Source organism: Rhinocladiella mackenziei (genome assembly GCF_000835555.1).
Source record: "Rhinocladiella mackenziei CBS 650.93 unplaced genomic scaffold supercont1.1, whole genome shotgun sequence".
NCBI lineage: Eukaryota > Fungi > Ascomycota > Eurotiomycetes > Chaetothyriales > Herpotrichiellaceae > Rhinocladiella > Rhinocladiella mackenziei.
Genome location: NW_013550604.1, coordinates 3743865 through 3764801, shown reverse-complemented (window position 1 = coordinate 3764801; position 20937 = coordinate 3743865). Strand labels below are relative to the sequence as shown.

General features: G+C 49.9%; 8 protein-coding genes across 8 annotated transcripts; 5 read left to right on the top strand and 3 right to left on the bottom strand.

Moving 5' to 3' along the window:
* Positions 1-387: 387 nt before the first annotated feature.
* Z518_01330 (uncharacterized protein) lies at positions 388-2487 on the bottom strand (the record flags this gene model as incomplete). Its single annotated transcript, XM_013421931.1, has 6 exons — positions 388-686; positions 742-906; positions 956-1072; positions 1129-1270; positions 1324-2349; positions 2404-2487. The coding sequence occupies 6 exons, from the start codon at positions 2485-2487 to the stop codon at positions 388-390; spliced, it is 1833 nt and encodes a 610-aa protein (XP_013277385.1).
* Positions 2488-3977: 1490 nt separating this feature from the next.
* Positions 3978-5013, top strand: Z518_01329 (uncharacterized protein; the record flags this gene model as incomplete). Its single annotated transcript, XM_013421930.1, has 3 exons — positions 3978-4340; positions 4418-4771; positions 4840-5013. 3 exons carry the CDS (start codon positions 3978-3980, stop codon positions 5011-5013), a joined length of 891 nt encoding a protein of 296 aa, XP_013277384.1.
* Positions 5014-6606: 1593 nt separating this feature from the next.
* Positions 6607-7218, bottom strand: Z518_01328 (uncharacterized protein; the record flags this gene model as incomplete). Its single annotated transcript, XM_013421929.1, has 1 exon — positions 6607-7218. One exon carries the CDS (start codon positions 7216-7218, stop codon positions 6607-6609), a length of 612 nt encoding a protein of 203 aa, XP_013277383.1.
* A 3906-nt stretch (positions 7219-11124) lies between these two features.
* Positions 11125-12054, top strand: Z518_01327 (uncharacterized protein; the record flags this gene model as incomplete). Its single annotated transcript, XM_013421928.1, has 1 exon — positions 11125-12054. The coding sequence occupies one exon, from the start codon at positions 11125-11127 to the stop codon at positions 12052-12054; it is 930 nt and encodes a 309-aa protein (XP_013277382.1).
* A 1380-nt stretch (positions 12055-13434) lies between these two features.
* Positions 13435-15387, top strand: Z518_01326 (uncharacterized protein; the record flags this gene model as incomplete). The annotated part of the gene is made up of 1 exon (XM_013421927.1): positions 13435-15387. The coding sequence occupies one exon, from the start codon at positions 13435-13437 to the stop codon at positions 15385-15387; it is 1953 nt and encodes a 650-aa protein (XP_013277381.1).
* A 66-nt stretch (positions 15388-15453) lies between these two features.
* Positions 15454-16734, bottom strand: Z518_01325 (uncharacterized protein; the record flags this gene model as incomplete). The annotated part of the gene is made up of 1 exon (XM_013421926.1): positions 15454-16734. The coding sequence occupies one exon, from the start codon at positions 16732-16734 to the stop codon at positions 15454-15456; it is 1281 nt and encodes a 426-aa protein (XP_013277380.1).
* Positions 16735-19124: 2390 nt separating this feature from the next.
* Z518_01324 (uncharacterized protein) lies at positions 19125-19463 on the top strand (the record flags this gene model as incomplete). The annotated part of the gene is made up of 1 exon (XM_013421925.1): positions 19125-19463. One exon carries the CDS (start codon positions 19125-19127, stop codon positions 19461-19463), a length of 339 nt encoding a protein of 112 aa, XP_013277379.1.
* A 212-nt stretch (positions 19464-19675) lies between these two features.
* Z518_01323 (uncharacterized protein) lies at positions 19676-20893 on the top strand (the record flags this gene model as incomplete). Its single annotated transcript, XM_013421924.1, has 1 exon — positions 19676-20893. The coding sequence occupies one exon, from the start codon at positions 19676-19678 to the stop codon at positions 20891-20893; it is 1218 nt and encodes a 405-aa protein (XP_013277378.1).
* Positions 20894-20937: the final 44 nt, after the last annotated feature.

Genomic DNA, 20937 nt, shown 5'->3' with positions numbered 1-20937 from the left:
GAAGAGGGTGGACACGCACTTGCATGTTCCACACCCGGTCTTCACTTTGGGTAAGAAAGCCCGTTTTCTCCTGATTGGTTCCATGTACGTATATCTGAGTATTCATTTTCTGACGGCATTAAGCACTTGCGACACATGAAGAGCACAAGAGATTAATTCTTATAGACATCCCTTTCTCTGCAGAAGGCTAAGTACTGCACCTCTTTGGCCCCCCAAAAAACGTGACCTATGCGAGCGGCCAAATCATAATCAAAATGCTCGATCAAGCGACCCTCATGTTAACTAAGTAAGCTTTCAGGCCCCCCCCTCCACCAAAAAAGGGATCGTTCTTGGTATATAAAACTGAAAGCCGTGGTTTGACAGGAACCCTCGGCTTCCTCACCATGTCTAATAATAGTTGATGGTCCCGTTGACTAGCTGGTAGCCGACCATGACAAAGTCTTCCAGGATTGCAGAACCATTGCGGATCATCTCAGTCTGTGACGGTGTACATGTCTCCAGGATATCCCAGAAGTAACATGTCCGTGCTGGATGGGTAGGTATGGTGTTCTTGATTGCGAAACTAGAGCTTGGGCCCTTGCTTGAGTACGATGTTCCACGAGTAGAAAATTTCCCGGTAGCAACATCAACGTTCGACATGACGCGGTTGAAAATCCGATATGCTGTTTCCGGTTGGTACCAGGAGGCTGCGATGAGCCCGTCAATTAATGCGACGGCAGAATGATGCTCGCATCTACTTACCCTCGTGACCTGCTCCAAAAACCCGTGAAAAGGACAAGTTTTCATACTGTCGGACGACTCCTCCAACGTATGTTTCATTTACTTGAATATTGGCATATCCAGCCTGGTGAAATTTGAGGGTATTGTCGGAATCTATCGCCAAACTAATTTGCTCGCCTCCTAGCCCTTGGGGTTTGTGTTAGCCGCGGATCGTTCCAGATTCTTGTCCACTCACAATTGCATTGATAATCTCGATCACCGTACATCAGAGCAACTTTGATGCCTTGGTCCAGGAACTTCCCCAGGGCGGCGAGGTTGTGTCCGAGAACGAAATCTCCAGTCGCAGTGAATCCTTGTTGCCATTAGCAAGTCCTCTTAAATTCAGTCACGGTTTGGGGATGAATGTACCGTTACTTACGGCCTCAGACATTCCCGTGAAATTGAGAAGAACGCCAAGGTGGGATTGAATATCTCTGCGGTTCAGGTATCCGGCGGCATATTTCGGTGGAAAGGAATCTGGGAGCTTGGCCGTGATATCAAACACATTTCGCTGAAATGGGTTGTCAGTTTTAAGCCCGGCACAATTTGGACACCATGACTCACTCCATAATTATTGTAACTATCCCACATGGTCCCGAAGCAAAACTCGAAAGCATCACTGCATGCCTTGTTCACGTCTGTCACATTCCCGAATCCAAACGGGTCATGTTCCTCGGCGAGAGACCGACACGTTTCCACCATCTTCCGACAAGCTGGAAAACTTTCCACAGCAGATTTGTACTCGGTCTCGTTGATGATTTGGAGTCCGTATGTGTTATTATAGGCCATCTGAGGGTAGAGGGGCACCTGAGTCTCGATGTCAATGCAGGCATTGACGAGACCGACGGTATCGAGGCGTAAGGGAACGGCAGAGCTATCGAGAGTTCCATTTGCAACAAGCTTATTTTGTGCGAGGAAGAAATCAGCGAACGTGGGAGCGTAGTGACCGGCGTAGCTTTCGCCCCAGATGCTGAATTCGTTGTCCTTTGGCCGGTATTTCGGGAACCTGTCATGATTGGGATCGTCAGCACAAACCTCCAGAGACCAGAGAATGTGGGCAGCGCACTCTTGCATCCATATCTGCATGAAGTGCCAACTGGCACGAGCAGCAGACATTGTACTGTTTGCTGTTGACAAAGGCCCTTGAGATGCAAATCTGCCACTCAGGAGAGTCGAGTTCGTCTCAAGAGATTCCAGGGTTGCGCCATCGTAAGCCGTCACGCTGAATGGTGATACTGTCTCGTCGATCGTGCCATTGACGATGGTCTCATAAGAGAAACCGACCTGGACTGGCTGATCGATGTAGAGCATATTGACTTCGTTGTTCCAAGACCAAGGATTAAGAATAGTTCCCTTGGAATCAGGTGTGACAAAGCAAGGACCGTTTTCGCCTAACGCAGCAGGTATAGAAGGCGCACCGGGACCTCCTTGAAGCCAAAGAGAGAATGGAGCATTGGCGGGGTCCTTTCGAGCTTCGAAGAACCAAAAGAATGTGTGAATAGGGTAATCGCGCCCCTCGGCAGGGTTTGGAGGAAGGTTCACGTAGCCACTATATGACTTGACGTCAGGAGTGGTTTCGCAGATATGTGTCTGTTGGTCATCAGCTGGGCGAAGCTACAAGAAGTAGGAGGTAGTTCTACATACTTCTTTGTAGGACAATGAAATGCTCGGGTCGAGGAGCGACTTGAGGTTAGAAATTTTTCCCTTCGGTCGAAGGAACGTAGACATTACTGTGTGGATTAATAAGTTGCTCAGCAGCAAGATAAGAAGAGAGCGAGAAGCCATGGTTGAAGAAGAACAATTGTGTGAAGAACAAATGCTCTGTAGCAATGTCAAATATATTTGCGGTCTAAGAGGGCTTTATATGCATTTCCCCCTGCTCGTGGTCCTTCTTCAATCTGTGTCCAGCCACGGGGCTTTGGTCCCTGGTCTCGGAAACCCTTGAACATGATATGCTGGACCGCTTGACGCACTCGGATTGAGATCTAAAGATTAAGCGACGAGCTTAATCTTCTTGATCCAAATGTTCTCCAATGCAAAGCCCGAAAATTGGGGGCCGAGTGAAGATCCTTTTGCTTGCCCTTCGTTTTCATTGGTCGTCGGATAGGTCACGTGTCATCTTGACCCGAATGAGATGGTCAAGGCTGAGCTGGGTCCTTCGTGTATACTGCGGAGAGAACGTGTTCCCAATGGCGCAGTAATTGGTCGGTGTAAGATACTGTATATTCGTGGCTAACCTGTCAGAGGATGGTAGCATCCAGTAGGCTAGATCTCTCGGAGCTGTTCCTGGAATAAGGAGCACACAGATCAGCTGGAGGATCATCTACCGACCAGAGCCTCAAAGGCCTTTTCCGAGCTGTGTACGGTTCTTTGTGGAGACGCATGTCGGCGGCTTTCGTGGCCGATACAAGGTGGGAGCACGAATCGGCATCATTTTTGGTTCCTCTGTTCTCGGATAGGCGCGTATAGTTTGACATTCCGGCTGGCATCGTCCAAGTAATGATGGCTGCCTGGCCGAAACCGCGTCAGCTGTATCCGAAATAGCTCAATGACTCTGTTGGATGGTGAAGAAATAGAGAAGGAATCGAAGGAGTAGGAAGCAAGAGAGTTGCTAATATTTCACGTGACCCAAATTCAATTCACGTAATCTGTTTTTCTTGACCACCAAACTTCATTCAAATCCGCCCAGCTCCTCACTCATCAGAGACCTTTTCGATGTGATCACCATGAGGGGTAAATCCCGTTCTGTCCCCGTCCATGCATATTATTAATATGTCGGATCCGTATAGAACTCGCCAGCTCGAGCAATTCCTAAGGTCGGGGACGATCCTCCCCTCACTATTTCTGGAGAGAACGTAGAAGTATCCGATTGGGTGGTTTTGATGCCCCAAGAACAGAAGGGGACTCCACACGGCAAGTCAGCGTGGACGGCGAAAGGTGCTTCTCCGCCAATTCCAGGTTTATGACATCGGTAGCCGAGGATCGTAATGAAGATGACATTGGGCTGTGGAGAAACGCGGGAGGAGAAGGAAGTAAGGAGAGAAGAAGAAATCTCCGCGCGGGAAATTGTATAGAAATCTGGTAGATCCTCTGGTGTTTGGAATTTGAGGCGAAGGCTTCTCTCGAGGCTAATAATATTCTGCATTTCTTGAGTGACAAATCACTGAACCTAGTCGTTGCTCGTCCATCCAAGCTCGAAGAAGTCGCCTCTCATCAACATGCCTAACACGAAGACTGTTCGTGTGCCTCATTTAGGCGGCATTGACGCGGCGTACCAGATGCCATATCCATATGATCCATCCAAGCCCACTTTGATCCTGGTCAACAGCTTCACCACTTCGTCAGAGCTCTACCGCAAACAGTACGCCAACAAGCAGTTGACGGATAAGATGAACCTCGTGGCCATCGAGCTGCTAGGCCATGGACAAACCAGGACCAAGTCAGAGAATTTCACATACTGGGATACAGCGATCATGAACATCCAAGTCATGGAAGCTCTAGGTATTCCAAAGGCATTTGTTCTCGGTACCAGCCAAGGTGGTTGGATCACCGTGCGAATGGCTCTATTGGCTCCCGAGAAGGTCTGGTCTATGCAAACCTTCTCTCTTCTCACTCACCTGTTTGGACGGCCAGAAAATAATACTGACGTGTCCCTCAGATCCAAGGTATCATTCCTCTCGGTACATCTTTGGACTATGAGTCTGAACGCACTCGTAAACTTGGGTGTTGGGATGGCGCTGCTGCCTGTACCGGTCCTATCAATAAATGGACCAGTAAAACTCCAACGTATGACTTCCAGCCCGACCTCGAGTATTGTGACTTCCTCATCGACATCGGTTTCGGCAAGAACTGTCCCCAGGAGACTCGTGACTTTTGGCGAAAGACCATTCAGTCCAACTATCAGGGTGACGATGGACGACGACGAGCCCGCATGGCTGCTATCAATCTCCGTGAGCGTGACGGATTGCACGGTCGTTTGTTTGACGTCAAGTGTCCTGTGATGTGGTTACATGTGAGCAGACCAACCCAAAAGGATTTTGCTAGCGCAGATACTGACGTTGATTCACCCCAAATCCCTAGGGAACGAACGACGTGGTCTACACCGTCGCCAATGCGGAGCAAGAAATCAAACTCTTTACCAATGCCAAATCCGCCGAACTCGTTGTCGTCGAAGGGGGTGCACACTTCCTATCAGCCTCGCACCCGACAGAGGTGGACAACGCCCTTATCGCTTTTGTGGGCAAATATGCCTGAAGACGAGGTGCAAAATGTAGAACGTAGTGACAAATAAAATCGAAAGAAAACTCTGCTTATAGCGCATTCTCTGCGAATTCTACAGAGTCACGATATTCATTCTTTGGTAAGAAACCCGGAGTCCCAGAGGTCCACACTTACGCATGAGAAGGAGTCAAACTGGGCCATCAAAAGGTGCTGCCTTCAACTTCAGTGCCATTCGAGTCGTCACGACGGCAAGAACGATCCAATTTCCTACGCCGCTGCGCTCCACAATGATCCTGTCTTTAATCCCCAAGGACTGTAGGTGCTCGGATTGACGGGTCGATAGGACGTTCAAGCTTCGACAGGGAAGTAGCCAGCAGAAACCACTGAACTGAAGGAAAGGCAACCATGTCTTGGTGATAATATCTCCCCATCATATCGCTTGCATAAGCTCAATGGGAAAATGAACGGATATTCCTTCTGCGGTAATGAAGGCTTATCCTACTCCCACCGCATACCTTTTGACATGGGAGACTCACATGATGACCGTGTAATGCGACTGGATGTGTGCTCCAATGCAGTGGCAGAGGACTGCAATAGTCGAGAGATTGTCACATAGACAAGCCTTCAGAGATCGTGGGGAGCACTCTACGAGGCACAGGATAGAAGATCTAACGTTTTGTCATATCCTTCGCCCTTTTGCCTTCTGTGGCATCGTGGTATCCACTGTAATGTTTCCTCGAGATCGAAAACGGGCTTCTCAAATCCGTGTTCGGCGGAAATTGGCCCGCTTTGCTGGTTCAGAGGGTTCCCTCGCCGAGAAACAACATTGGATTCCACCAGTTCCAAGGTTGGTGAAGAGGATGTCATGAATAAGTGCCGAATTAAAGGACATCCAAGGTGGCGGTAACCGAATGGGAGAGATTCCCATCGTTGCGAGCCCTGGGTGTGGCAGAGAATCGGTGGAATTTAGCAATTCCCATGTTCCTTTAACCAGTCTAGGAGTCCTGGTCAGAACCTCGACACGGGGGGCATGCCAAAATACCATCAGTGGGCGTTGAATGTTTCCAAACGCACAGGCCGGACCTAGGGGTGTCTTGATATCTGGCTTCAGAGCGTTTGCAAGCTCATCATTTGTGAGGACGAGATGTGCCTGGGTCTGAATACATACTTTTGAGGGTCCGGATAATCTCCACGAAGATGGTCATCTGGATTTTGATCTCTCAGGTGTTTTAAGTCACCTGCCCGATACCAAGAGAGACAATCCTTTGTTTGCCGAGGCAGCCTGCACAAAATCGTGTTGAATATACATTCCGATTCCACAGTAGTTTCATTCTTCTCCTTCAATAGCCGAGATTTTCCTCCATATATCCGGGGAAATGCGAGTCTGCCATTTACGGACTGGGACTTTCTCCTGGAAGAACAATGTAATCTCTAAATTTGTCCTCCCCGCAGTCTCGCCGACACAGATCCATGAGTATAGACCTTGTCAGCAAGTGATACCGGTATAGACAAAGCCGAGCATTGGTCCAACATTTGCCGTGTAGTACTAATATGGGGGCCGTGAATGAAACGGCCCATAGAGTGATGTAGAAGATGACGATCGAGACCGAAAGAATTTTGTTCTGGTTACTGCCCACTGCTGTTTTCTCGTGCGATAGTGCAGGCTAGCGGTCCCGGGGCAAAGTTGCAAGCGACAATGACAAAGTAAGAAAATATCATAATGATATATTGGGACACCGTGCTGATTGTCCATTGTGTTCCAATATCTCCGATCACGATAAAGGCAAGGATCATAATCACGGAAGTGGTGACCATATTCGTGCGTTTGCGAACCTCGTTGCTGAGGCTGACGGAAGCTCCAACGGCGGAGATCTGGAGAGTGTTGGTGATTGTGCTGATGACGAAAGGCTCCTCGATGCCAATTCCCTGTGCAAAAACGACACCGTACACGTAGAAGAAGATGATTCCATTGATTTGAGACGTGAATAGGCCACCGCAAGAGAACAGCAGCTTTCTTCTTTCGGCCGGATGGGTGAGCAGAGATATCCATGCCAAGTCTTCACTGTTTTCTTGATCTCGTCTAACTTCTTCTTCTGGAAGAGCTAGATCTGTCGATGGATCATACCCAGGATTGCCTTTATTAGTCTTGCAGAGAGCCTCTTCTGCGTCCTCTCTCCTGGTTCTGCCGACCAGCCGTGTTGGAGTCTCGGGAATGAATGGTAGCTCGACGAACATCATAATGGGAAGAACAACAAGTCCTCCCATTGGAAATTTGTATGAAGCTTTGGAATTTATTCCTTGGGTTCTTTGAGCTAGACAAGATGCGACGAATTGTGAGATGGACTGTAAAAACCGGTACATCATGAGGGCTGGGACACGGATCGAGATGAGCACAACCTCGCCCATATATAGGAGGGAAGTGACAGTGAACTAGCCGACACCGAGACCAATGAGGATGCGATCAAGAAGAATGACACCTTCGTGGTTGGTGCCTGCCACCTGAACAATACCGCTGAATAGGAGGGGAACGAGGCACCTAATGATCGACCCAATAATTAGCCGGAGGCCATTCTAGAAGAGAAATACGTAAGGGATAAGTATGTTTCTTCAAATTCAAAGTCGCTGATACACAACTGGCAGCGAAATTTCGGGGATACAAAGCAGAAACGGAGTATTTGGGTAGACAGAGAAGATAGGAACTTACTCCAAAATACTGCTTTGCGACCCGCATCTGTCTTTCAATGGAGCAGACATCAGAGTGCCTAGCGAGTCTCCAATGTAGATGGCTGAGGTTGTGAGAGAAGTGAAACTCACCGTTTTCGTCATAATGATTGTCATAATCGTTCTTGAAAAGGGTCCTTCCCAGGACACCAGTGTAATACGTGTTATTATAGTCAAAGGAGAGGGCACCCATAGAAGCAATCACGCAGAAAAGGAATGCCTTCCGGTCGACTTTGATCTTTGGGCGGTGTGGAAACGTGATCAAGAAAGGAGTCCAAACTTTAGTCGAGGAGTTCGAAGCCCTCCAACCCGCGTCCCGATCCGGCCTTTATGTACCACATGACAAGGCTTACCAAAGTCTCGTCTGAGTCACGAACGAGAAATCTCTCCATTCCTCGCCGTGAAGGACGGGTATTTGCCACAGCCTTACGGAGAGCAGAGGCGTCTTTGTGGGATGGTTGAAACCACCTGGCGTGGTTGGCACTCAGTTGGGGGTTAGGACACGAGACCAGCATTTGTAGATTCATGGCCAATTTTCCAGGGACGTGCTCCTACCAAATTGGGCAGAACCAGATTATCCTTCAGGCAGACGCCGAACTGTCGGGCACTTGGTCCCAGGATCCCTTCAGGCTCCTCGACATCTCGAATGCTCTGTCTAACCAAGGTGACAAGTACCACCGCGGCGGAACTTGTTTCATGATAATGCACCAGTAACTGAAAATTTCCAGGGCAATTGGGCAGTTCGCTTTGAGATATTGCAAGTACATCTCAGAAATTGTCGATGGCCATATGATGAGCTGTCTCCACACGATGGGTGGCCCGGGAAGAGAAATGATCCAGGTCTGGAGGGCGTCAATGGCTTCATGGTATACGTTAGCAACGGCTGCCAACTTCGGATTAAGTCTAGACTTGTGGGCGAGCTGTTGTTCAAGTCTCTGGAGATTGACCAATACATGTTTCCTGAACAATTCGAATTCAGGATTGTAGATTGAATCGTCTAGATTTCCAAGCTGTTGTCGACAATCGCTCGTTGCAAAGAAGTGGTCCAACATCGGGACTATCCCCGCAGTATATCTCATGATCGAAATCACATCAGTTAGGTCGAACTGGGGAGAAGGTTCGTTCTCTTGAAGTGCCTGTTCAGTTATAAAGGGCACACAAAGGCCGAAGATGGCAGATTGGACGGAGAAAACGATTGTTTCCAAGTAGTTATTGCTCGATATGGCCCGAACTGAAATTCTGAACTGACGAGATGCTTCGAGGGAGTACCGACAAGCAAGTTCAAAATATCTTCGAGTGTTAAAAGGACAAAGGAAGCAGAGATGAACTGCGGCAACCGCTAGGATGCTCTGCCGGACGAAAGAACAACCGCCTGCCATATTCGAAAGTAGAAGAGGCCAAGGGTCGCGCCTCTCTGGATCTTGGATAGCTCTTTCTCTGGACCCGGCAAATCTTTCAGATGACAGGGAAAGGGCAATAGAGCTCGCGTGAGAAGATAGCATCTCTGTCTCCAGTGGTCCATCACCTGCTTGCGTTCAATTTGAAGGGAAGCCGCTTCAGGAGGAGTGGTAGACGAGGCTGGCTGGAAAATATGGCGCCCTCCAGATTGATCCGCCTCGCTGTAGCTACACGTCTCCCTTCGCCGTCTGCAATTCGCACATGCGGGCCCAATGCAGTCGCACTACTCAGTGATGGTCAGCCTGGATCCGTTTCCTAGAGGCCTCGCGTGGTCCTATCGATCGTGACACACCTTCACCTTGCGCCTCTTACATTGACGACAACCATTGCGGGATTTTGTGTGCGACGATAGCCCGGCTTTAGTCATCTTTCGTCAAAAATCTCGGTATTTGAGCTTAAATGAGCCGTCATATAACACGACTCGACTCGAGGAGGAGCATGCACAGACGCATCTCGAACGCTTACGTTGATTCAGATGATAACAGAATATGGCCATCCACCTGCTACAGTCCTTGGCAGGAAAAAAATTGAATGTGATTATGTACGCGCCAAGGGATAACTAACTTACTGTATCATTCAAGAAGGCCCTACAAATTGGTTCGAATTCAGCCTCGGTCCTTTTGTTACATAAAATCTACCACGAGCTCACATGCAACCTACCCAGATCACACTTTTAAATTGACCCACTACTGATACAATCTTGCTTTCTCCTCCGTCGAAAATGCGAATCTCTCTTCGTACACAGCCCGAACCACATTTTTCATTCTCCACTTGAGGTCCTGAGTGTGATACGACAAACAGTACCGCATCGACCTTGATACCATCCTTCCTTTCATCTTGATATCAATTAGCAAGATCAAACACAAGAGCTTAAAGGTCCGCATCGTGCGTCTTGGACTTGCTGCCCTTGACTGTTCGGTATTGTTTATATTTGGTTGTTTGGTTGGTCTTATCCGATTTCGATGACAGTCGAATACCACTGTCGTGGGCAGTGACATACGGGTACGAGGCGGTGTTGAAGACGTTATTGGCGCTGGACGACGGCCCAGACTCCTAGATGCCGATGCTCATATCTAGACCTGTCCTCACTGAAGGAACATTAGACAAATGCTCCTGCTGCTACTGGCCAAAGGGTCCTGATAGCGGATGTGATTTGGATTGCAATCTCAGTGATCTCGTACGTGCTGCAGAGCTTGCTTGCCATCGGTGCTCTCTTCTGGCTCGTTGCATCGCATGCTATGATTCTAGCATTCTCTCTCGTGGCGGGTCGTTGGCAGGTACATGGGGTTTCTGGTTTGAACTGACACTGGACGGAGCAGAAGCAGACCAAGTCCTTTATCCCGATATTTTCTCTCTTCCCTGTGAGTAATTCCTGGCTTTTGAGAGGAACTCTGCGCCACGCTTGTAAGACTGGCCAGAAAACCCCGATACGCCGTTACCAAGGCGCCTGCTCGAGGTCAAGAACGGTCATGTTGTGCTTCGGGAAAATGCTGGCAAAAGACATCCATACGCGTGCCTAAGCCACTGTTGGGGCCCTTCCCCGCGAAGTCCTGAGAGCACCATTCTCAAGACAAAAAGGACAACTTTAGAAAAATTCAAGATTGAAGTACCATGGGAAGAACTTACCAAGACATTTCAAGACGCCATAGATATATGTCGCAGGCTGGGGATTGACTTTCTATGGATTGATTCTCTGTGTATCCTTCAAGACAGCATTGATGACTGGAGTCAAAATACGGCTGAGGTAGGGTCCATTAATGAGAATGCGCTGCTCACAATTGCTGCCACAAAGTCCAAAGAAGGCTCTGAGGGATGCTATACTACCACTGATACGCGACACCTTGGCTCTCCCGTTCCTGGGAGTGATATTATGTCCGTCTGAAACCTCCAAGCCATCCAGTCTATGGGCCAACGGTAGACCTAGGGAACTTTCCCCTCCTAGACAGGGCATGGGTCTATCAAGAGATGCATTTGTCTAGTCGGGTGCTTCACTTCTGGGCATGCCGGTGCACAAGAAAGAGCGAAAGTGGAATTAGTGACGATGAGCCTACAAACGATTTCGAGTTTTCGACCGATCTTCGCGGTTGGGATCCTTCGTGGAAGCCAGACCAAGATGCGAGAACATTGTGGTATCGGACTGTTGAAGAATACACACGTTTGCATATTTCATATCCAAGTGATACATTGCCAGCGCTAGCGGCTTTGACTCAGCGGATGCACAAGTTGAGGCCGGACGACATGTTTTTAGCAGGCCTCTGGAATAATACGTTACTGTTCGACCTCTTGTGGAAGGCCCCATCCAGGCCGAAATTTAGAAGGCTTGCAAAATGGCGGGCTCCTACTTGGTCTTGGGCATCTGTCGAAGTTCCCGTCAATTGGGATCTAAGGCTAGATTCTGTTCTCGAGACAGTCAAATTGCTACAAGTCTGTTGTGATACCAAAGGACCCCCAGAAATGGGCAACATTTCCATGGAAGCAACAATCACCCTTCGTGCACCTCTCGTAAAGGCAACATGGGCAAGGCAGTGGACCAGAAGTCGGTGGCTGCAAATTACGGGCGAGGTCAATGCGATCGATGCTGACCGATATTGTCCGGACTATGACTACGATTTGACAGGACCATACAACATCCCCTGGGAGTCGGAGTTCCATCTTGTGCCTATAGCGATAATTTCGTTTCCTCTGAGTTATGACAATGACGCAAAGAATCATCGCCGCATTAGCCTTGCTCTGCAAGCGAAGGTTGGCACACCATTTTACGAGCGCATTGGCTACGTCGAGATTGCCGAGAAGAGGCCCCAAGTCAACCAAAGCCCTCAGGAAGCTCAAGCCAGCTTCGAGAGCGTGAACGCCGTTCTTCGATCTCTACCGCGTGTGGATATCACCACCATTTGAGGCTTCATCTTCGGGAGTGAACATGGTCTGCGGGAAATGAGACTGAGTCATTTTTGGGCTGTTACTGTGCGCAGCCACGGGCAGAGACGAAATCGATGCCAAAAATTTGTCGTTCGACCGATTCAATCGGTCTGATCTGATCTGATCTGGACTACTCCTCCACTTTCCCTGCGGCATCCGCTTATCCGCTCTCCCACGGGTAAAGAAAAACTTACGACCATTCCTCGTCGTTCCTTGCGAAGGATCAACCCTCCTACATGGATTCCTGGGCAAAATCTCCTTTCTGGCGTCAAAGACCAAGGATGTCAAAGGGCTTGCAGAAACCATAGAAACCCTGCGTAATTGCAACCCTGGTTATGTGTGATTTATCATTGTGTTCCTTTGGATGGGTTCCAGCTCTTCCTGGGGTACGATGCGCCTGACGTTAAGTCCACCTTGTGATCAAGAACAATGTGCAATGTATGGCTAGAGCTAGTTGGACTGAGTTGGACTAGGATCGAGCAATCTTTGGGAAGGCGAATACTTGCCGAAACAATATTCAAACCGTCTCCCATTTGAAAGGAAGTTTCTGGCCACGGAGTGTCCGACATTCACGTCCCCCTTGAAAGACTTTACACCGTTGCCTCCTCTTTTCCACAGACAAGAGAATGCCATCCTGATCCCCATTTGTGTTTCCCTCAGGAACCGACCCATTCTAGGCCGAAGCTGCTAACAGGATTAGGACCAGAGTGCGAGGTCCCAGGCATACAAACACCTCGCTGACCTCTCTCTTGATTCTTCATTGATTTTCCCAACTTGATGTCATCTGCTCACCACGTGTGACATGATTCACCAAGGTATATGCTTGCCTAGACAGAGAGAACTGATATAAACATTGTTGGGTTTAAACGGTCCATTTTGATCTCGATATATGCAATATCGGACCCAGTTCTCCTGTCTGTCAACATTTACTCCGTGGCACGCCTTATTGGGCTGCCTGAGAGTCCGAGTCTTGAATCTCGCTCGTTTCAGTGATCGTTTTACTCTCAAGTCCGTGCAAGGAATGATGGCTGGAGTCGAGTCTGAAAGGTTGCAGCAGAATGGGGAGTTGGTGAGAAGAGAGATGGGTGCTGACAGGTGAGTACACGTGATACATCTGATTAGATAACAGGTTGTTGCGTGCCTTCTCAACTCTGCCGGTCGAGATCTACTTTTGCTCCTTCACTCTGCGACTTCATCTTGGAGTTGCCCTCAAGACGTGGGCTTAGTTTCATTCTGCGAGGTAGTATCACCAGAATGACTGTCTCCGTCGACTCTATTCAGCATGCCGTGAGAGGCTTGATCACTTGAGAGAGAGCAGCCTAGTGTTCTGCCGACTAATACGAATCGCCCTTCTTCTCAATGTCTCCTTCGCAGCCATTCATCCCCTCATCGCCCATTGAAGGTGGCTTCAGGAAGAAATCGCGCTTCACATACAAACATCTCCATCTGCTGAGTCAATCCTCGACGACATGCCCTCTGCGAGTGATCGCGCTGATTGACTACGATGCTTTCTACGCGCAATGTGAGATGGTCAGGTTGGGCGTAGCAGAGAACCAACCCCTCGCCGTACAACAATGGCAAGGGATCATCGCCATTAACTATCCAGCCAGGGAATTCGGGCTGAACCGACATGTGACGGTCAACGAAGCAAAGACCAAATGTCCGAAGATCGTAATCCAACACGTGGCGACTTGGCGCGAGGGCGACGACAAATGGGCCTACCGCGACGACGCGGCCAACCATATCCAGACAGATAAAGTCTCGCTGGACCCGTACCGGCTGGAGTCAAGAAAGGGCTTGGCGCTGGTCAAGGAGATCCTCCCGCCGCCCCCAACCCAGAAGGTCGAAAAGGCCAGTATCGACGAGGTGTTCCTCGACTTGTCTGCACAGATCCATCAGATCCTCCTCGATAGGTACCCGGAGCTCGCACATGCGCCGTACGACGATCCGACGGAACATCTGCCCTTGCCGCCTTCCGCCGCGCTGGACTGGCAAGCGGATGCCCTGGTAGATTTGGACTCGGCGGAGACCGAGGATGACGACCCAGATTGGGACGATGTGGCAATGAACATCGGCGCCGAGGTCGTTCGAGGCGTACGCGCCACAATCCACGAACGGTTGAAATATACCTGCTCAGCGGGCATTGCGCGCAACAAAATGATGGCCAAGCTCGGGGCCGGGTACAAGAAACCGAATCAGCAGACCATTGTGCGGAATCGGGCAGTGCAGCACTTTCTCTCCGGCTTCAAATTCACCAAGATCCGCAATCTGGGTGGCAAGCTCGGAGATCACGTCGTAGACACGTTCGGCACCGAGGAAGTCAGGGAGCTGCTGAGCATTCCGCTGGAACAGATGAAGGCTAAGCTGGGCGCAGATACGGGGATGTGGCTCTACGAAATCCTTCGCGGGGAGGATCATAGTGAAGTCAGCTCACGCACGCAGATTAAATCCATGTTGTCAGCCAAGTCCTTCCGACCGAGTATCAGCACGACCGAACAGGCAAACAAATGGTTACGTATTTTCGTGGCAGATATCTATGCGCGTCTGGTAGAAGAAGGCGTGCTGGAGAACAAGAGACGGCCCAAGACCATCACTCTTTATCATCGTCAGGGTGGACAGACTAAATCGAAACAACTGCCAATTCCACAAGGCAAGAAGATGGACGAGGCGATTCTGTTCGGCCTTGCAAAGACACTTTTGGGACAGGTCGTTGTTGACGGCAGGGCTTGGCCGTGTGCGAACCTCTCGTTGAGTGTAGGTGGGTTCGAAGATGGTATTTCTGGGAATAAGGGAATCGACACGTTCCTCTTGAAAGGCGAGGAAGCCAGAGCAGCCATGGATGTTCCACCTCGAGGTAATATAGCGACACCCAATCCGGATGAGACTCGACCGGAGAAGCGACGGAAACTCAATGAAGCCTCTAGCATTACCCGATTCTTCTCTAGGGGCGAGAGTCCAGGGGATGTCGAGGGTGAATCGGCAGCCGACATCGTAGAAGAACACGATGACCAGGATGACCCTGAGAACAAGGAAGCCGCTCAAGCTGGCCATTCTCCTCGACTGCACCGACAGGGCATCGCCCCGTATTTCTGCCAGGCATGTCAACAGTCGATTCATGAGTCCGACAGAGCCGAGCACGAGGATTGGCATTTCGCCAAAGACCTCCAGGCCCAAGACACACCTGCGATGCAAGGTCCGTCAAACAGTCGTCCCCCTGGTCGGTCGACCACCAAACCAAAGCGTGGAGGCATTAGTAGTCGGGGACCGGGGGCGAAACCCGAGAAAGGCCAGAGTCGTCTTGCTTTTGGCTAGGTCCAGGACCACTTTGGATATGGCCAAACTTCAAAGGGAGAAATCTTCACACCAAAATTTTCACGCTTAAATGCCTTGATCTTTATACTCCTTGTTAAACGCCCTTCCAATGACCATTCTTCTGATCTCGCTCGTTCCCGCACCAATCTCGTATAGTTTCGCATCCCTCAACAATCTTCCGGCTGGAATGTCGTTGACGTAGCCATTACCACCCATCAACTGGATAGCATCGAGGCCGCACTCCGTGGCTCTTTCAGCGGCATACAAAATGGCGCCTGCACAGTCCTGGGTGCGAATTTGACCTTCCTCATCGACCTTCTTCGCCGTTGTGTAGGTATAAGCCCTCGCGGCCTGGAGTTTCGTGTACATGTCTGCGAGTTTTCCCTGCACCAGTTGATTGTGCGCAATGGGCATGTCGAACTGCTTCCGCTGATGCGTGTACGGCAGCACGAGATCGAGGCAAGCTTGCATGATTCCTAACGGACCCGCGCTGAGCACTAGACGCTCCAAGTCCAAGCCTTCCATCAGCACCGTCACGCCCTTGTTGACGTCTCCGAGGACATTCTCCTTGGGCACAAAGACATTGTCGAAGACAAGCTCGCCGGTATTTGAACCGCGCATGCCAAGTTTATCCAGTTTCCTCGCCACCGAGAACCCAGTGAATGTCTTCTCGACGATAAACGCCGTGATGCCTTTACTCTTCTTCTCGGGCTCCGTCTTTGCATAGACGACGATATAATCTGCCTCGGGCCCGTTGGTAATCCACATCTTCGTGCCGTTCAATGTGTGCCCGCCGTCCACGGCTTTCGCTGTCGTCTTCATGCTCACAACATCACTCCCTGCAGAGTGCTCGGACATGGCGAGGGCGCCGATTTTATCGCCCGATATCAGACCGGGCAGGACTCGCTGCTTTTGCTCTTTTGTTCCGTTGAGGCTAAGTTGATTGACGCACAGCTGAGAGTGAGCGGCGTAGGACAAGCCAATTGAGCCAGAAGCTCGACTGATTTCTTCATTGATGACGCAGTGTGCCTGGTACCCCATGCCTAGTCCTCCGTATTCTTCATCGGCGGTCGGACCGAGAAATCCTGCGTCGCCCAACTTCTTCCACATCTCACGGGGAAAGTCATTGGACGCGTCGGTCTGTGCTGCGACTTCTTCTGAGATTTCTCTTCGAGTGAATTCTTGGACTCGTTCACGTAGTTCGTTGAGGTCTTCGGTCGTCGGAGGAGTGAAGCCGTGGGGATGTTTGGATGTGGAAGCAGCTCGGATTGCTCTTTTCGAGACACGAGCGGAGAGAGCGAGACGCGTGGTTGGCCGGACAAGCCTTGGGATAAAGGAGGACATCATGGTGGTAGGAAAATGAGACTTGGAATATTCAGCTCAGCAGGAATTGCAGAGAGCGTAACAATAAAAATTCGAGGTCGAAAGGACCAACACCGCAGCTAACCGAACCAACCCTCTCTGCCGAGGAGAAAACTGTACGATGCGGGGGTTGTTCCGGCATCGTATCGTCATTCGTGGTCAGCAGATTTATACAGTATCCAGTTCCCGTCTCTGATAAATAAGTCTTCGTTACTCGAGTACGAAAGACAAAGTGAACGACAGCATGCTATTACTATCGGAGATGCGAAGCCGGCGCAGGAACTCGGCTGATTCCTGGTCACTAGGACACACTCTTTTGCACATACAATAAATCCGGACATTAACACTCAATTTCTCTGTGAACAGCACGAGAATCACAATCATGGGATATCTTTCCGACGAGACCAAGACGACTCCAAATTCAATCCTCTAAGAGCGTAATATATCAGTTCCTGAGCCCCGAAGCGCGCGAGAATGGCTCTATAGATTGACTATTTCAATTCGAGCCTGCATAAGCAGGAGTTTGTGCTTTCGTTGGGCATTGTTGGAGAGATTGGCCGAGCTCATCGAACGTCGTCGAAATGGGTGAGGAGGGGGAGGATTTCTCTCACTTAGATCAGCCGCAGAATATCGATCTGGGGAGCATTCCTTCTTTTGATGGCAAAGCATTCTACAGTACGCACAGATGCGTCCTGCGGTCGAGACTTTCTCGATGATTGCTCGCCTGCAATTTCCTCCTTTTGTCTTGATGACCTTTCCTCCGGATCTTTGCTAATGACACCGATGAATCTCTTTGCTCAAAGCCCGTATTTCTCAACCAGCAGAAACCAGTATCATTGATCTGATTCAGATGTGAGAGCTACGGTCTAGGACACTTCATTAACCACTCCTGGCCTGCAATAAGCAGGTCTGACCAAAGCGAAATCATTGATGTTGTCATGAAAAGGTGGGCTGGGAGGATTTATGAGGCGCCACATTGGTTTGTGGGAATTTTCGGAGAAATAGGATTCGAGCATGAGAAGTCTTCGTTCAATCATCTTTTCTTTTGGGTAGCGGTGCTCTTAACGAGAGTGTGGTAATCGGTGAGTCGCAGCATTTGGCTTGAGAGGAAGAGATTACATTGTCAGGCAAGTTGATTTGCATTGACGGCAACATTCAATCGAGGAAGGAGAGGCTGTGATTAGCAAGACGTAAAGACCGGAGTTTGAAAGAGATTGTTTACAGATCGGCTGCCAGCAATCTTTGCGTCATTATTGTTGTGATGGTGGTATTGAAATGCAACAATAACATCTCACATCAGACACAGGCACAGGCACGCAGACAGGAGCTCAATCCTGGGAGAATTCAAGGACCAGCAAGCTTTTCCCAAATTCTGATGGGAATCTGACTTCCTCCTATTTCCTTCTATCCCGCTTCCGCTTGGACCTTTTTCTGCACTCTGTTCTCTCTCGCACTTGTCATGAATCTCTGGCCTTGGTATCTCTGGTGTCATTCCCCTGAAGAATAAGTTTCGATGGCTCTGGCACACTCCTCCATACGGATCCCTAGGATGACCTCCATATTCTCCAGCCAGACTACTGGTCTGCTCCCACGCTGTCTATTTCCGTGCAATGGCTCAATGCTACAACATCATATATGACAAAATGCCCTGTTTCAGGGGCGCCTACGACATCTTGAGGCCAAGCATGTGCATTTTTCTACATCCTCCCGCTCTTAAGATAGGATCACTGGGCACACGACACACCATATATCTTTCTACTACTTCGCCACTCACTATCAGTTGTTATCGAGCTTCTAAAAGTATCCACAAGATATCTGGCCAGCCATTGTCAATTCAAATCACGCATTCGCCTCGGCCTTGCGGAGGTTACCAAGATTCTGGTGGTCACCTTGTTACGACTTGTCCAGAGCCTCCATCCGCCCCATCCTCCCCAAAGCTACAGGCCAGAATCCTTCATCCACCGCAATCCTACCATAATGCATGCCTCGCCCCCTCCGGCGGCTATTCTCTTCTAATGCTTCTTCGTTGTATACATACCCTGACAGCTCCGTGGTCTTTTCCTTCAACATTCATTCCTTAAGATTCTTTTGAGACGATTGCACTGACTATAGACTGACCGTGACCACTATTGCTATCAAAACCCCCACCGGTCGAGCCGAAGAAAGCTCGTCCTGCCTTTAAATGTGCAAAACTATCAATAGAGGCACAGAAAATTCATCCAGTTCTCTAGTACATTTAAAAACGTTCAAATAACCACTTTTGATAACGGGTAATCTAGGCTTCGATAGTACCATTTTCATGCAGGACACAGGCCGACACCTTATTCGATAATTTCGGCTGTGGGCCGGAGCGAAGAGCAATTCTTGCAAAGCAAATGGAATCTGGAGAACGAACGTTTTGTGAGGCCTCTGATGAACTCTACCGGACCATGTTTCAACTAGAGAGCGGCAATGGAACCACTTCAGTGATCATCTACATCAGCGATGGTGCGTCGGATCTGCCTACAGCTCGTGAAGCCGATGTTCTCTTCGCCTGTCGAGAATTGAAGTTGGAGGAATACTGCATCAAACACGACCTCTCATATATCCCCTTTGAAATCGACGAGAGAAAGACTCACGGCAAGGGTCTACCTTCAAACTTCGACCCTCGTGCCAGCATACAGACTCAACAGCAAAGCTTCAGCACTAGGAGGCATCGGACTCGATCTGAGTAGAGAGATAGACCGATACTCTGTAGAAAGATGGGATGGATGTCTAGGTGCTATAGCGTGGAGCCATCCAGCGAATCAGATATGAGAACTCTCGGAATACCACCGTCTTTCAGTAAAGTCGAAGCTCAACCACTCCATTCATTCGAAAATTCAATACGGCGCGGTGCTGCATTCCCATCTCTCGACTTTCATGCCAATTACGATCCACATATGAAATGCCACGATCTGATCCGGCAGCCCAGAAGCCAACAATCCCCCCCTCATTCATAGCCAAAAAGGCCCAGATCCTCGCTCAGCTGACCCGACCCGAGGAGTCTTACGCGGACCACTCACCCAAAGGCATAGTCGACGCGCAGATCCGCAATCTGCTTGACGAGATCAATGCGTATGATGGGCTCGTGACGACGAGTAGTTGTGCGGGAAGAGTTGCGGTGTTCGTCGAGGGTCCGAAAAGGACTGTAGGTGTCGGGACGGATAAAGTTGAGCGGGAGGACGAGCTCGGCGGGGCTGGCGCGATTTCTGAAACCGGAAGGCAACATGGAGAGCTGGCAAGGAATGGGAATGAGGCTACGACCAACCCACCAGCAAAGACTACGTCGCCAGGCGGAAAGGGCGGTGGACGATGGCTCTTTGTTGCTCACGATCCTATCTCTTTCCCGCCACCGCCGCCACCGCCGGTCACTGCAGAGATCAATGCTTCAATCATGGACGATGGTGTGAGTGGAGAGATGAAGAACCAAAATCAGCATGACCATGATTATTTCACGAAGCTATTCAGCCTCTCCCCGCCCAAAGAGACATCCCAAATATCGCCGCCCTCGGGCTCACTACGCGTGATCCGTCTATCGTTTTCTCCTCTCATTCTTCACATTCACTGTGCAACTCTACAACATGCCCGGCCTTTACTCGCTGCCGCCATCAACGCCGGATTTCGGGAGAGTGGTATCCAGGGTCTTCGAGTCATGGATGACCCCGAGCACGGCGTCATGGTCGCGGTGAGGACTGCCGGGTTAGGATTTGAAACTGTTGTGGGCGTGGTGATCTCAGATTCCGGCGCGGAGGGACACGAGAATGGGCGCGTGGAGATGATGCAAAGAATCGTCAGTGAAGAGTATCTGACTTTGTGCGTTGGAGTGATCAATGAGCGGTTTCAATGGAATGGCGAGAGAAGGGAGAGGTTTAGAATGGAGTTGAAGAGGGCGATGGGGCGGGAAGGGTGGGGTTCAGGACTAGGGAGTGTAGAAGAAAATGTTATGCAGAGTGGATGGGAGGACAAGGATGAACGACGGAGGACGAAAAGAGAGAAAGGGCGGGGGAGACAGCGGAAAGAGGGAAACGCCACGACCAACACTACCGGCAATGTGTCAACTGGAGCCCATGAGCGGAAAACGGACGATCTCGACGGAGGGCTCGCGGCCTTGGAAATCGACTAAACAAGCATCAGGAGCGCTGCAGCAACAACTTGGTTCATTCGCGA